The sequence below is a fragment of the Coregonus clupeaformis genome, chromosome 23 (assembly GCF_020615455.1).
Source record: "Coregonus clupeaformis isolate EN_2021a chromosome 23, ASM2061545v1, whole genome shotgun sequence".
Classification (NCBI taxonomy): Eukaryota; Metazoa; Chordata; class Actinopteri; order Salmoniformes; family Salmonidae; genus Coregonus; species Coregonus clupeaformis.
Genome location: NC_059214.1, coordinates 40,107,319 through 40,120,419, shown reverse-complemented (window position 1 = coordinate 40,120,419; position 13,101 = coordinate 40,107,319). Strand labels below are relative to the sequence as shown.

The 13,101-nt window shown below is 44.1% G+C and overlaps 1 protein-coding gene across 1 annotated transcript; it reads left to right on the top strand.

Annotated features, from left to right (window-relative positions):
- Nucleotides 1-203: 203 nt before the first annotated feature.
- Nucleotides 204-11,120, top strand: LOC121536963 (LON peptidase N-terminal domain and RING finger protein 2-like). The gene is made up of 10 exons (XM_045206463.1): nt 204-1,769; nt 6,393-6,511; nt 6,928-7,050; nt 7,955-8,107; nt 8,181-8,509; nt 8,632-8,746; nt 9,057-9,178; nt 9,357-9,678; nt 9,945-10,094; nt 10,241-11,120. The coding sequence occupies exons 1-10, from the start codon at nt 1,022-1,024 to the stop codon at nt 10,397-10,399; spliced, it is 2,340 nt and encodes a 779-aa protein (XP_045062398.1). The 5' UTR covers nt 204-1,021; the 3' UTR covers nt 10,400-11,120.
- The last annotated feature ends 1,981 nt before the right edge of the window (nt 11,121-13,101 follow it).

The following is a 13,101-nucleotide window of genomic DNA, read 5'->3' as shown; positions in this document are numbered from 1 at the left end:
TCTAGTCAGATATATTGATCTAAAACGTAGTGTTACAACGACAAATGTCCAGTTGTTACATGAACTGAGTGCCCAGCGATCCACACTGATGGTACGTGGATGTATACAATGTTGATATGTTATATAAGTTAGCCATTTAATGGACCAATAACTTTTCACAGATACCATCACGTGCTTCCCTGCGCTTTGTTCGGCGAATCATCATCGTTGAATTTGAAGTCGCTAACAGAACAACAGTATGGCGTACAGCGAGGACCAGATACTTTCCTTTTAATTGTATTTAGGCATGAATGGTTTTGACCGAACAAGAAAAGTTTGAATGTCAAGACCCGGGCAGAGGAACTAAGCTTTCCAACTACAGTGAGCGCGAGAAGTTAGGGAAATGAATGAGGTTGCTTCAGGTCTTACATAAAAACATGTAACGTGAAATTGCACTCGGACCTTTGCTCTACAGAACGTTACTCCCAGGAAACCGTCATTTTGCCTTTAAGGTCTTTTAAAGTCTGAAACCCTCCGATGAAGGGTTTGAGTTGCCAACAATGTTTTGCTAACTAGAAGTACAGACCTCCTAACGTTACTTGCTGTCATTTGGAGAGGCGGACCGTCGTTGTCAGCCAAACAAGAGGAGAGAATGTCTACTTCCTCAGTCGTGAATGACTGGTTTATTCAGCAAAGCTAGGTAGGTAATACACGGGAAATGGGCATTACAGTGCTGTAATACAGAATCCGAATATATAGCGGTAAAAAAAAAAAAATGGGAAGTCTACATACAAACTATTTTGACATTTTAGCGGTCACCAGTTTGGTACGTGTTCTATTCGGTCACCAGCTTGGTGCGTATTCTATTCGGCTCTCGCGGAATAAGGCCTAACCAGATCCTCTTGGAAAACGACACGAGTCTTTCACGATGGCACATGTAACGTTATAGTCTGAAGTCTTTTTGTGAGAAGGATTGTTTTTGTCCAAATATATCAGTTAACTTTTGAACACAGTTTGCTATATGTAATATTCCGAGATTAATATGGATACGGTAATCCAAGCTCACCAGTCGGCGCAGTTTGTCCACCCGGTATACAACCCTGGAGCAGCGGGTATATGCCCTGAAATGCTCGAGGTGGCAGAGGAAGCAAACCGGGCAGGTGACTACGACCTTGCCGCGGAGATCTATAGTTCTCAGCTGGCGGACCTCCAGCAACCAGACCGGGGCCTCTGTTTGCGCAAAGCCGACGCTTTGGCCCAGACCGGGCGGATAGCGGAGGCGCTTGACTCATACTGCATCGCGGCCAACATTTGCGAACTTCGGCCAGGCGAATTACAGCTTCTGGTTGAAAACATAGCACGGACTCTTAGGGAGAAGGAGCTAAACATTAATGCGAAGTCAACGAGTTGTCATAATAGGGGGAATGGAAACGATAGGGTTGAGGCCGATGGGGCGTTTGAGGAAGAACCCCTGGACTTGTTTTCATGCCGCCTTTGTAGGTGTTTACTGTCAGAACCAACCACCTTGGAGTGCGGCCATACGTTTTGCAAACATTGTTTAGAAGAAGAAACTGTCAAAGACTGCATACAATGCAAACATAAACTGAACAAAAAAGACGGACAGATCCTGACCATTGGGTTTAGAGTAAATGTCATCCTCAGTAGTTTGTTGGATAAATGTTTCGACGCTGAAAGTAAAGCCAGGAGGCATTGGATAGAAGGTGAGGTCTCACGAAAGAAGCACGACTACACTGATGCCTTGGAGAAGTACAACAAAGCCGTAGAACTGGGTAAGATAATGTAACATTTACAGTAAGTTTGAATAAGCAATTGTCGAATTCATATGTTTTAGAACAGATTGTGTTTTTTATGTTTCCCTTTTACCGATTTATAACCAAATATCTGGGACACTAGATGACCTACTTTTCACTACTCCGCATTGTCACCGATAGGGGGCGACACTGTACCCTTTCAGCTCTCGAAGCAATCCTTTCATAAGCCCAGTAGCCTCACCCGCCTTTATTACCAAACCCACAATTCTATCCTGAGTCACATACCCCATGGATTGATTTAATAATGCTCGCATAATGGTTATGCTGTTACATTCAAATGGACTGGACTCCATTTAGTCTTTTCCTCACTGGCTATGTAGAATAAGTAGGCCTTTTATTGGGGCATATTACATTATTGGATGTAAGCATGTTGGCATTTATTGTCATGACTCTTGACCTGGAGGCATCTCTGCAGAGTGGTCACTAGCTAGCACAGCCACGAAGTCATACAATCTGATTTTAACACTAACCTTAACCACACTGCTAACCCTAATACCTAACCTTAAATTAAAGCTGCAATATGTGAGTTATATATCTGTCATTCTCATTGACAGCAAGTCTAAGAAGCATTAGATCTGTTCTATTTGCGCTATTTCTATGCTTCCCGTTAAGTTAGCTTTTTGCGTCTTTTACTTTCAATTTTGTACACCACCTTAAAATACAATCTTTTTGGTTATTGAAAATATATTTCTAAACAGTTTAGATGGTACAATGATTATCTTGCCAGTTTTGTCACATAAACTGAAATTAGGCAAACGATTATAATTTTAGCAACCAGGAAATAGCGGTGCGATTTCTACATATTGCAACTTTTTAAGGCCAAAAAAACCCTGACAGGTGTGGCATATCAAGGAGCTGATTAAACAGCATGATCCTTACACAGGTACACCTTGTGCTGGGGACAATAAAAAGCCACTCTAAAATGTGCAGTTTTGTCACACAACACAATGCCACAGATGTCTCAAGTTTTGAGGGTGTGTGCAATTGGCATGCTGACTGCAGGAATTTCCACCAGAGCTGTTGCCTGATAATTTAATGTTAATTTATCGACCATAAGCCAATTCAATGTCATTTTAGAGAATTTGGCAGGACGTCCAACCGGCCTCACAACCGCAGACCACGTGTAACCACTCCAGCCCAGGACCGCCACATCCGTCTTCTTCACCTGCAGAAAACGTCTGAGACCAGCAACCCGTACAGCTGATGAAACTGTGGGTTTGCACAACAAAATATTTTCTGCACAAACTGTCAGAAACCGTCTCAGGGAAGATCATCTGCGTGCTCGTCACCCTCACCAGGGTCGTGACCGACTTCAGTTGGCAGATGCTCACATTCGATGGCCACTGGCACGCTGGAGAAGTGTGCTCTTCACGGATGAACACCTGTTTCAACTGTACCGGGCAGATGGCATGTGGGTGGGCGGTTTGCTGTTGTCAACGTTTTGAACAGAGTGCCCCATGGTGGCAGTGGGGTTATGGTATGGGCAAGCATAAGCTACGGACAACGAACACAATTGCATTTTATCGATGGCAAGTTGAATGCACAGAGATACTGTGACGAGATCCTGAGGCCCATTGTCGTGCCATTCATCTGCCCCCATCACCTCATGTTTCAGCATGATAATGCATGGCCCCAAGTCACAAGGATCTGTACACAATTCTTGGAAGCTGAAAATGGCCCAGTTCTTCCATGGCCTGCATACTCATTAGACATGTAACCCATTGAGGATATTTGGGATGCTCTGTATCGATGTGTATGACAGCGTGCTCCAGTTCCCGTTAATATCCAGCAACTTCGTACAGCCATTGAAGAGGAATGGGACAACATTCCACAGGCCACAATCAACAGCCGGATCAACTCTGTGAAGGAGATGTGTCAAGCTGCATGAGGCAAATGGTGGTCACACCAGATACTGATTGGTTTCCTTATCAACGCCCCTACCTTTTTTTGAAGGTATCTGTGACCAACCGATGCATATTTGTATTCCCAGTCATGTGAAATCCATAGATTTTAGGGCCTAATGAATTTATTTCAATTGATAGATTTCCTTACACTGTATGAACTGTAACTCAGTAAAATCGTAGAAATTGTTGCATGTTGTGTTTATATATTTTTTCAGTGTATATTATTTTTTGGGACAGGTCGAAACACATGAAACATTCATGGACATTTAGCTAGCTAGCTTGCTGTTGGTAGCTAATTTGTCTTGGGATATAAACATTGGGTTGTTATTTTACCTGAAATGCACAAGGTCCTTTTTTTTCTGGATCTTTGTAGAATTGTGATCCATTTTGAGTCACACAAAATGGTGTGTTCTCTACTCCAACAATTAATCCTCAGATAAAAGGGGAAACCTAGTTAGTTTCTAGTAATCGCTCATCCTTCAGTCTTATTCTTCTGTGGACTTTATATGGCGGTTGGCAACCAACTTTGACTGGAATGTGGACCTCAGTTCATCTTTCAATCCCCCACGTGGGTATATGCTCCAAAAAAACAATGAGGAGATGGGAGAGGCGGGACTTGCAGGCCATCAAGCGTCAAAAATAGAACCAAGTTTTATTTTTGCGCCTGGCTACGCAGACGCTCGCAGTTTGGATGAAATGATTGAATAACATGTATGTGTAAATTTACTTTGCAATGCTCGCAGTGTGGTCATTATGTTACACTAGCCTGGGTGACGCGTGACCCACGTGACTACACAGCCAGCTGCAAGGACGTAGAGAGGCTGGTTTTAGCAAGACTACAGTTACTCTCCATTAGCGTCCTTATTACACCAGGTCAAATAAAGTTATTTGGTTACCAGGTGATCCAGCATATGATTTCTAAGATGATATAACGCTGCTACAGAAAGATACCTGTATTTTAAACATTAATTTAGTTATGTATTTATTTCTGATATTAAATTTAACAGTATTTAAAATGAAGTTCAAGTCCATTAGTATATTGGTGTTTGGTAATTGCAGCATATAATTTGCTCCGAACACAATCAAAATGTCGGCCTATAACTTTTTGCTCAATTATATATTTTTATAATTTTTTAGGGGGGTAGATTATGCTAAATTATATTGAACTTTATTACAACACATACTAATTGCGAGGTGAAGTCAATTGCCAAAACACTGCAACCTCGTCCATCCATTTAGGTTGGTGGCTTTCACGACGTTTGATGCTTCTCCTTTGACTGATCACAGGCTGCTAGCGAGTCTACTTTTGAAACACCGGGTCAGCCCTGAGCAGTTCACTCCCTATAGATGGCCAGGAGTTGTTTTCCCCAACCTTGTGACCTGAGTTTTACCAGGATAAACTTGGGCCCGTAATTAGCCTAACTCCCTAGAAAAAACTATTGTCCTGACCCTTACTACAGAGAGAGCATTGAGGCACAGTCAGGAATGAGAGTGAGCCAGCGTCAGAGGCCCTTTGGTGCTTCAGTAGAGGCCGACCCAACAGCATAGCACAGCAGCTCTGACTGACCCCATTCTTTCTGCTTTAATGTCAGCTACTGACCTGCTTATGTAAGTCAGGAGGGGAGGGGAGGAGGGGGGCAGGCAGACTGCTTTTACCCACAGAGGCACAGAGGCGTCATATCATCCACTGAGCCAAAGATTCATAAACTTTTACATGTTAATTATTATTTAAAAAATTGTATACAAAATAAGAAAACAAACATGTATTTACCCCCTTTTTCTCCTCAATTTCGTGGTATCCAATTGCGTTACAATTACGATCTTGTCTCATCGCTGCAACTCCCCAACGGCTTGGGAGAGGCAAAGGTCGAGTCATGTGTCCTCCGAAACATGACCCGCCAAACCGCGCTTCTTAACACACGCCCGCTTAACCCGGAAGCCAGCCGCACCAATGTGTCAGAGGAAATGTGTTCAACTGACGACCGAAGTCAGCCTGTAGGGGCCCGGCCCCCCACAAGGAGTCGCTAGAGCGCGATGTGCCAAGTAAAGCCCCCCCGGCCAAACCCGGACGAAGCTGGGCCAATTGTGTGGCGTCCTATGGGACTCCGGGTCACGGCCGGTTGTGACACAACCTGGGATCGAACCCGGGTCTGTAGTGACGCCTCTTGTCCTGACCCTTAGACCGCTGCGCCGCAAGGGAGGCCCCAACTTTTAAATTTGAGTAATTTACCAGACTCTCTTATCCAGAGCAACTTATAGTAGTTAGTGCAAACGCCATGCTCTACCAGCTGAGCCACACAGGACAGAATCATTCATCAGAATGTTGACCCCCTCGTCTCTCCCCTCCCCTTCTCACTAGCCAGAAGGGTGTTGTATGTTATTGTAGACCTAATTCCCGGCACAGACTGTGCATGGTCGATTATGGTGCAGTATTTTGATTCAAGGGAAATGCTCTGGTTTGGTCCAGTTTTCCCTACTCATAGGGTTTGGGGTGAATAACATCCAACGTCGCATTACATTTTTGCAGAAAATACACCTTTTAAAGAAGTTGGCATATTATTGCATAGTAACTGATACGGATCTTTGTGATCTTGTGTACACTGACAACATTGTACCTGTGTGGAAAGGTGTAAATGTCATTTTCTCATTCTTCCTGTGTTCTCTCTCGGTTCTACAGCGCCATCTATAGGTCGGCTACTGGGACAGCGTGCTGAGCTGCACATGGACAGTAGGAATTACAGCCAGGCCATCCAGGATGCAGAGAGCATGTGCAGACTCAAACCTCTCTGGCCAAAGGTGTGAGATATGGATATGTAAATCAATCTACCCAGCAGAGTATAGACCTAGACCATCAGATGGTCTCTGTATATCTGGGCCTAAATATTAATCTATTAATGACAGCAGCTGATAGACACGCAAAATAGATCAGATAGAACTGAAATCAGGCACTAGTGTCAATAGGGAAGAGCTTATGTTGACCAGGTTGAAGAGCCCCTGGAATTATAACCCAGGGTGTTATGACAAGAATTACCTTAGATTCCCATGTTTCCCCTGTTTTTAGAAGGTTATCTCTCTTAGGCCGCTCACTGTAACAATATTCAGATTATAGATTGTTATTATCAGTGTTTTGAATATACTTTATAGAGGTATAATTGAAATGCCATCAGAGTAGTCCCTACTCAACACATCCTCTGGTCTGTGTGATTTCCTAGGCCCACTACATCAAGGCCTCAGCCCTGAGTAAAGCCAACTGCAACGATGAGGCCTTAAAGGAGTACTTCATGTGTGTGGCGCTCAAGCCTGATTGGACGACGGTGAAGCTCGAAGCTCAGAAGGTAATACACAAGTAAAAAAATAAAAATAATAACGTTTCAAAAGCTTTTGTCCATTTACTTTAATTATGCAGACTTAACCACATACTTAATGCCCCTTAATGTCACATCATAATAATATAAACATGCAGTATTACTATGTACGATATTACAGTGTAAATCTGTCTCCATGCTTACCAGACCCAATTAGTTTGGTTTTAAATCCTGCTCTGCTCCACACTAGGTGATGACGCAATGCCCCCATTCCAGCTGTCTTAGCTGGGGAGCTATTCCAGCCCTATCCCCTGCTGTCACTGTGGCCTGTTTTAGTAGCTCCACTGCTGTTACATATTCACTGCAATATCTGCTGTCCAGTGGTGTAAAGTTCTTAAGTAAAAATACTACTTAAGTCGTTTTTCTGGGGTATCTGTACTTAACTATTGATATATTTTTAAACTCTTTACTTCACTAAATTTCCCCTGAGATCCAAAAGTACTCGTTACATTTTGAATGCTTAGCAGGACATGAAAATGGTCCAATTCAGACACTTATCAACATCCCTGGTCATCCCTACTGCCTCTAATCAGGCGGACTCACTAAACACACATGCTTCATTTGTAAATTATATTTGACTTTTGATACTTAAGTATATTTAAATCCAAATACTTTTAGACTTTTACTTAAGTAGTATTTTACTGGGTGACTTTTACTTGAGTCATTTTCTAATAAGATATCTTTACTCAAGTATGACAGTTGGGAACTTTTTCCACCACTGGTACTGTCACTATGACAAGGCAGTCGGTCCAGTTTGTGAGCCGTTGTCCTGTATTTCCACCATATTCCCTTTAAACTCTGGGTACTAGTTATAAGCTACTTATGAGTGCAACGACATTGTATGAGCTTATTTACTGACAGTGTGTTTCTGTAGGTGCTTAGTGAGCTGTGTTTGAGAAGGACGGTCAGCCCACTCCCCTACATCCCCAACAGGGTGGTCCCTCCACTCGCCTCAAGCCCACCACCCTGCTCAGCTCTCTACACCCCCTCACCACCCCTAAGAGGCCTGGCTGCTCCTCACAGGTCAGTACACACACACACACTTACTTACGCCCCCACACACCTACTTCTCCTAGTAACTCCTCTCTTCTCCTCTCCAGGACCCAGCGTTCAGTGTGAGTAAGAGTTCTCCTTGCGAGGGTCCCTCCGACTTCTCCAAACACCACCTGTCCCCCAGCAGTGAAGCTGTGAAGCCTCTGCTAGAAGACGTCAAGAGTCTGGCCAGTGTCCTGGCTGCCCTGCCTGCCCCCCCAGGAGGCCTCAAGAGGAGACATAGTGGGGACAGCCCAGCCTTCAACCCCCCCTCCAAACTGCCCAGACCAGATCAAGCCTGCTCCTCCTCTCACCCTCCTGCTACCTCCCCCGGGGGGAGGATGGTGGCTGCAGACCTGCTCGACAGTAGAGATATGGAGTGCTCCCTCTGTATGAGGTAAGAGGACCACCAACCACCACACAATTATACATTTACGATTAGCCACTCAGTGTTAGATTTTCAGTCAATACTGACAATTACTTCAACTGTTAAAGCTTATGTTATTGTGTTTCCTCCAGGCTGTTCTATGAGCCCGTCGCCACCCCCTGTGGACACACCTTCTGCCTCAAGTGTCTGGAGCGCTGTCTGGACCACAACCCCAATTGCCCTCTCTGCAAAGAGAACCTCTCAGAGGTAAACACACACAGGAAGTAGCTGTACTCTATATGTGGATAGATGGCTTCGGGCAGACCTGGTGATTATGAAAAATGATGGCTTAGGGCTGTCTGAAATACAATATAATCTCTGTTCTGTGTTTGTTGAGTGTGACTGAGGGATGGTTTAGCGTGATAAAAACAAAGTTAGCACAAAGCTTCCTCCGACACAGGGAGTGAAGTAGGATATTGGGACAATAAATAATTAAAGGAGAATTCACAAAAGACATGGATGATCCAGTAGAATGTGAATGTAACGTCCTATTCCTCTGTGTTCTGTATAATACCAGTATCTGGCCACTAGAGGGTACAACAAGACCCTGCTGATGGAGGAGGTGCTGCAGCGTTACCTGGGAGACGAGCTGGTGGAGAGGAAGAAAATCCACGAGGAGGAGATGAAGGAACTGTCCAAGTGAGTCACACTCACACACACACATTAGCACACAAACACAGATTTGATCACTTTACTAAGCCATTTATTTTATGGTAAATTAATTGCGTAGTAGCAATGTCAGTGAGTTAACTGCACTTCAACAGTCCTGCTTTTTAGCTAATCGCTGACCAATATCGTATCCCTCCTTACACCCTAGCTTGAACCAGGAAGTTCCGATCTTTGTGTGCACCATGGCCTTCCCCACCATCCCCTGTCCGCTGCATGTCTTCGAACCGTGCTACCGCCTCATGATTCGTCGCTCCATGGAGACCGGAACCAAACAGTTTGGCATGTGCATCGCTGACGAGTTGAAGGGTTTCGCTGACTATGGCTGCATGCTGGAGGTCCGGGACGTAAAGTTCTTTCCCGATGGGAGGTCTGTGGTCGACACCATCGGAGTGTCCCGCTTCAAAGTGCTGAGCCACGGCCAGAGAGACGGATACAACACGGCCAAGATAGAGTACCTGGAGGATAGGAAGGTGTGTGTGTTAGGGTTGGTGTGTGCTGGCTAATGCTGTGTGTGAGGAATGTTTTGCATGTATGTGGATACAAAGAGTGCATTAGAGATATTTGGATAGATCTAGATAGATATTCATATCCTCACTTTTGTACGTTTGGTGTGTATGTGTTTGGTGTGTGTATGATTAGAGTGTGTGTATGTGATCCTTAGTCTTCCATCCCAACCGTGTGTTCCATTGTGTGTGTGTACTGTGTGTGCTGACAGTATTATATATTGTCTGGTCAGGTGGAGGGCCAGGAGCTAGCAGAGCTGCAGAAGCTTTATGTCTCTGTGTACGACCAGGCCAGCGGCTGGTTCACCTCCCTCAAAGACGACATGAAGAGCCAGATAATCAGCCACTTTGGACACCTGCCTGGGAAGGACCCTGACCCACAGGTACGACACTAACCTAACCATCACACATGCACTTCTCTCCTGGTGAGAATCACACTCGTATGTCATTGAATGTGCTGCGTTTATCAAGCTCTTTCCCTCCCCTCCCCTCCTTTCTCTTTTTCTTTCTCTCTTTCTCCCCCCCCCAGGGTAATCCCAGTGGTCCAGCGTGGGCTTGGTGGCTGTTGGCTGTACTGCCTCTGGACAACCGTGCCCAGCTCACCATCCTGGCCATGCCCTCCCTCAAGGACCGCCTCATCGCCATCCGCAGGGTCCTTATCTTCGTCACGCGCAAGAGACCCCGATGACCGCTCAACCGCCACCACAACCGCTAGGACCATGCATGGTCATTTACTCGTTCATTAACCCCACTCATCAGCTTTAATATGAGGGCAATGCCTTTGACTCCCTTACAAACGTAGCTCTCTGAATCTGTAGAAGACATTGGGTTTGACTGTAGGGGGTGGGATAGGGAGGTCATCGGTTCTGGCTGTCCATCCATCCACCCTCCTACCTATCCATCTCCAGTTCAGCTGTGTCCGCTGTCACGGTCTGTCACAAGAACTCACAGGAACTATGAACTTTGTCATGCTATCTCTCAGCTTCCTCTGTCCCCACTCTCTGGGAGGGAATAAGAGAGCGCGATAATTAAACTGGTGACTGTCATGATGCACCAGAACTAAGCTGACCACATAACTGTGTCGAGTCCATGATGGTGTGACTTATCCATTTTTCTTCACATTGTACATTTTAGTATACAACAAATATTTTAGAAAGACCTGACACGTACCAAAAAATATTTTGTATGACTGAAAAATAACACAATACCGAATGTATTGGGTTGTCTTTAGTTTGGATTTCGTTATGTTTCTGTTCAATCCCTGCCGACTATGGTGAGAGACACATGTAAGACCCAGAGAGATAGAAACCACCAAATGGAGTAGAAGGTGTACATATGTACACCTTCTGTAAGTCGCTCTGGATAAGAGCGTCTGCTAAATGACTAAAATAAAATAAAAATAAAAAATATGAGAATGTGCTCCTGTTTAAATGGCTACTTCTCACTCATTTCTACATGACTATGGAAATAGATGCAAAGCCTGAAGCTATGCATCTTGCCCAGGCATATGCATGTGCCTCAATAGTGGTAAAGTAGTAGTGCATCTGAAAGAAATTCAAAAGAATAATGAAATTGGTATGTAGATGGAAGAGATTTGTGGTTCAAGTCAATTATCGGTACACATAATCGACATTTTACTGTTTTATTTTCAGTAAAATACATTAAAACATAATTTCCCCACTAACTTGACATAGTTTGATTAATTTTTTAATTTTTTAAAAAATTTAACCAGGTAAGTCAGTTGAAAACAAGTTCTCATTTACAACTGCAACCTGGCCAAGATAAAGCAAAGCAGTGCGATTAAAAACAACAACACAGAGTTACATATGGGGTAAAACAAAACATAAAGTCAAAAATACAACAGAAAATATATATACAGTGTGTGCAAATGTAGCAAGTTATGGAGGTAAGGCAATAAATAGGCCATAGTGCAAAATAATTACAATTAGTGTTAACACTGGAATGATAGATGTGCAAGAGATGATGTGCAAATAGAGATACTGGGGTGCAAATGAGCAAAATAAATAACAATATGGGGATGAGGTAGTTGGGTGGGCTAATTTCAGATGTGTGCAGTGATCGGTAAGGTGATCTGACAACTAATGCTTAAAGTTAGTGAGGGAGATAAGAGTCTCCAGCTTCAGAGATTTTTGCAGTTCGTTCCAGTCATTAGCAGCAGAGAACTGGAAGGACTGACCAGTGAGATATACCTGCTGGAGTGCATACTACGGGTGGGTGTTGCTATGGTGACCAATGAGCTAAGATAAGGCGGGGATTTGCCTAGCAGTGATTTATAGATGACCTGGAGCCAGTGGGTTTGGCGACGAATATGTAGTGAGGGCCAGCCAACGAGCGTACAGGTCACAATGGTGGGTAGTATATGGGGCTTTGGTGACAAAACGAATGGCACTGTGATAGACTACATCCAATTTGCTGAGTGTTGGAGGCTATTTTGTAAATGACATCGCCGAAGTCAAGGATCGGTAGGATAGTCCGTTTTACGAGGGCATGTTTGGCAGCATGAGTGAAGGAGGCTTTGTTGCGACATAGGAAGCCGATTCTAGATTTAACTTTGGATTGGAGATGCTTAATGTGAGTCTGGAAGGAGAGTTTACAGTCTAACCAGACACCTAGGTATTTGTAGTTGTCCACATACTCTAGGTCAGACCCGTCGAGAGTAGTGATTCTAGTCGGGTGGGCGGGTGCCAGCAGCGTTCGGTTGAAGAGCATGCATTTAGTTTTACTTGTGTTTAAGAGCAGTTGGAGGCTACGGAAGGAGTGTTGTATGGCATTGAAGCTCGATTGGAGGTTTGTTAACACAGTGTCGAATGAAGGGCCAGATGTATACAAAATGGTGTCGTCTACGTAGAGGTGGATCTGAGAATCACCAGCAGCAAGAGCGACATCATTGATATACACAGAGAAAAGAGTCGGCCCAAGATTTGAACCCTGTGGCACCGCCATAGAGACTGCCCTCCGATTTGACACATTGAACTCTATCTGAGAAGTAGTTGGTGAACCAGGCGAGGCAGTCATTTGAGAAACCAAGGCTATTTAGTCTGCCAATAAGAATGCGGTGGTTGACAGAGTCGAAAGCCTTGGCCAGGTCGATGAAGACGGCTGCACAGTACTGTCTATTATCGATCGCGGTTATAATATCTTTTAGATTAACATTACATGTTAATAAACAATGATAGTCCAAAACAACAATGATAATGTATGTACTGTAAGTGTCTCTGGGGAGGAAATGGGGGTAAACTATTCTGTTTCATGTCTTGTTTCTCTTCTGCTATGCCCTTAAATGTATATTATGTATGGTCAATATAAATTTGACGATTTAACTGTGTGATTATCAATGTTAACTCTCTGAGGCCTTTACAATGTCTTATT

What these genes read in the sequence shown, in the direction of transcription:
- LOC121536963 (XM_045206463.1), top strand. Translation starts at nt 1,022, where the DNA reads ATGGATACGGTAATCCAAGCTCACCAGTCGGCGCAGTTTGTCCACCCG. An exon ending in AGTACCTGGAGGATAGGAAG is followed by an intron (nt 9,679 to 9,944) that starts GTGTGTGTGTTA and finishes TTGTCTGGTCAG; the next exon opens with GTGGAGGGCCAGGAGCTAGC. An exon ending in GGAAGGACCCTGACCCACAG is followed by an intron (nt 10,095 to 10,240) that starts GTACGACACTAA and finishes TCCCCCCCCCAG; the next exon opens with GGTAATCCCAGTGGTCCAGC.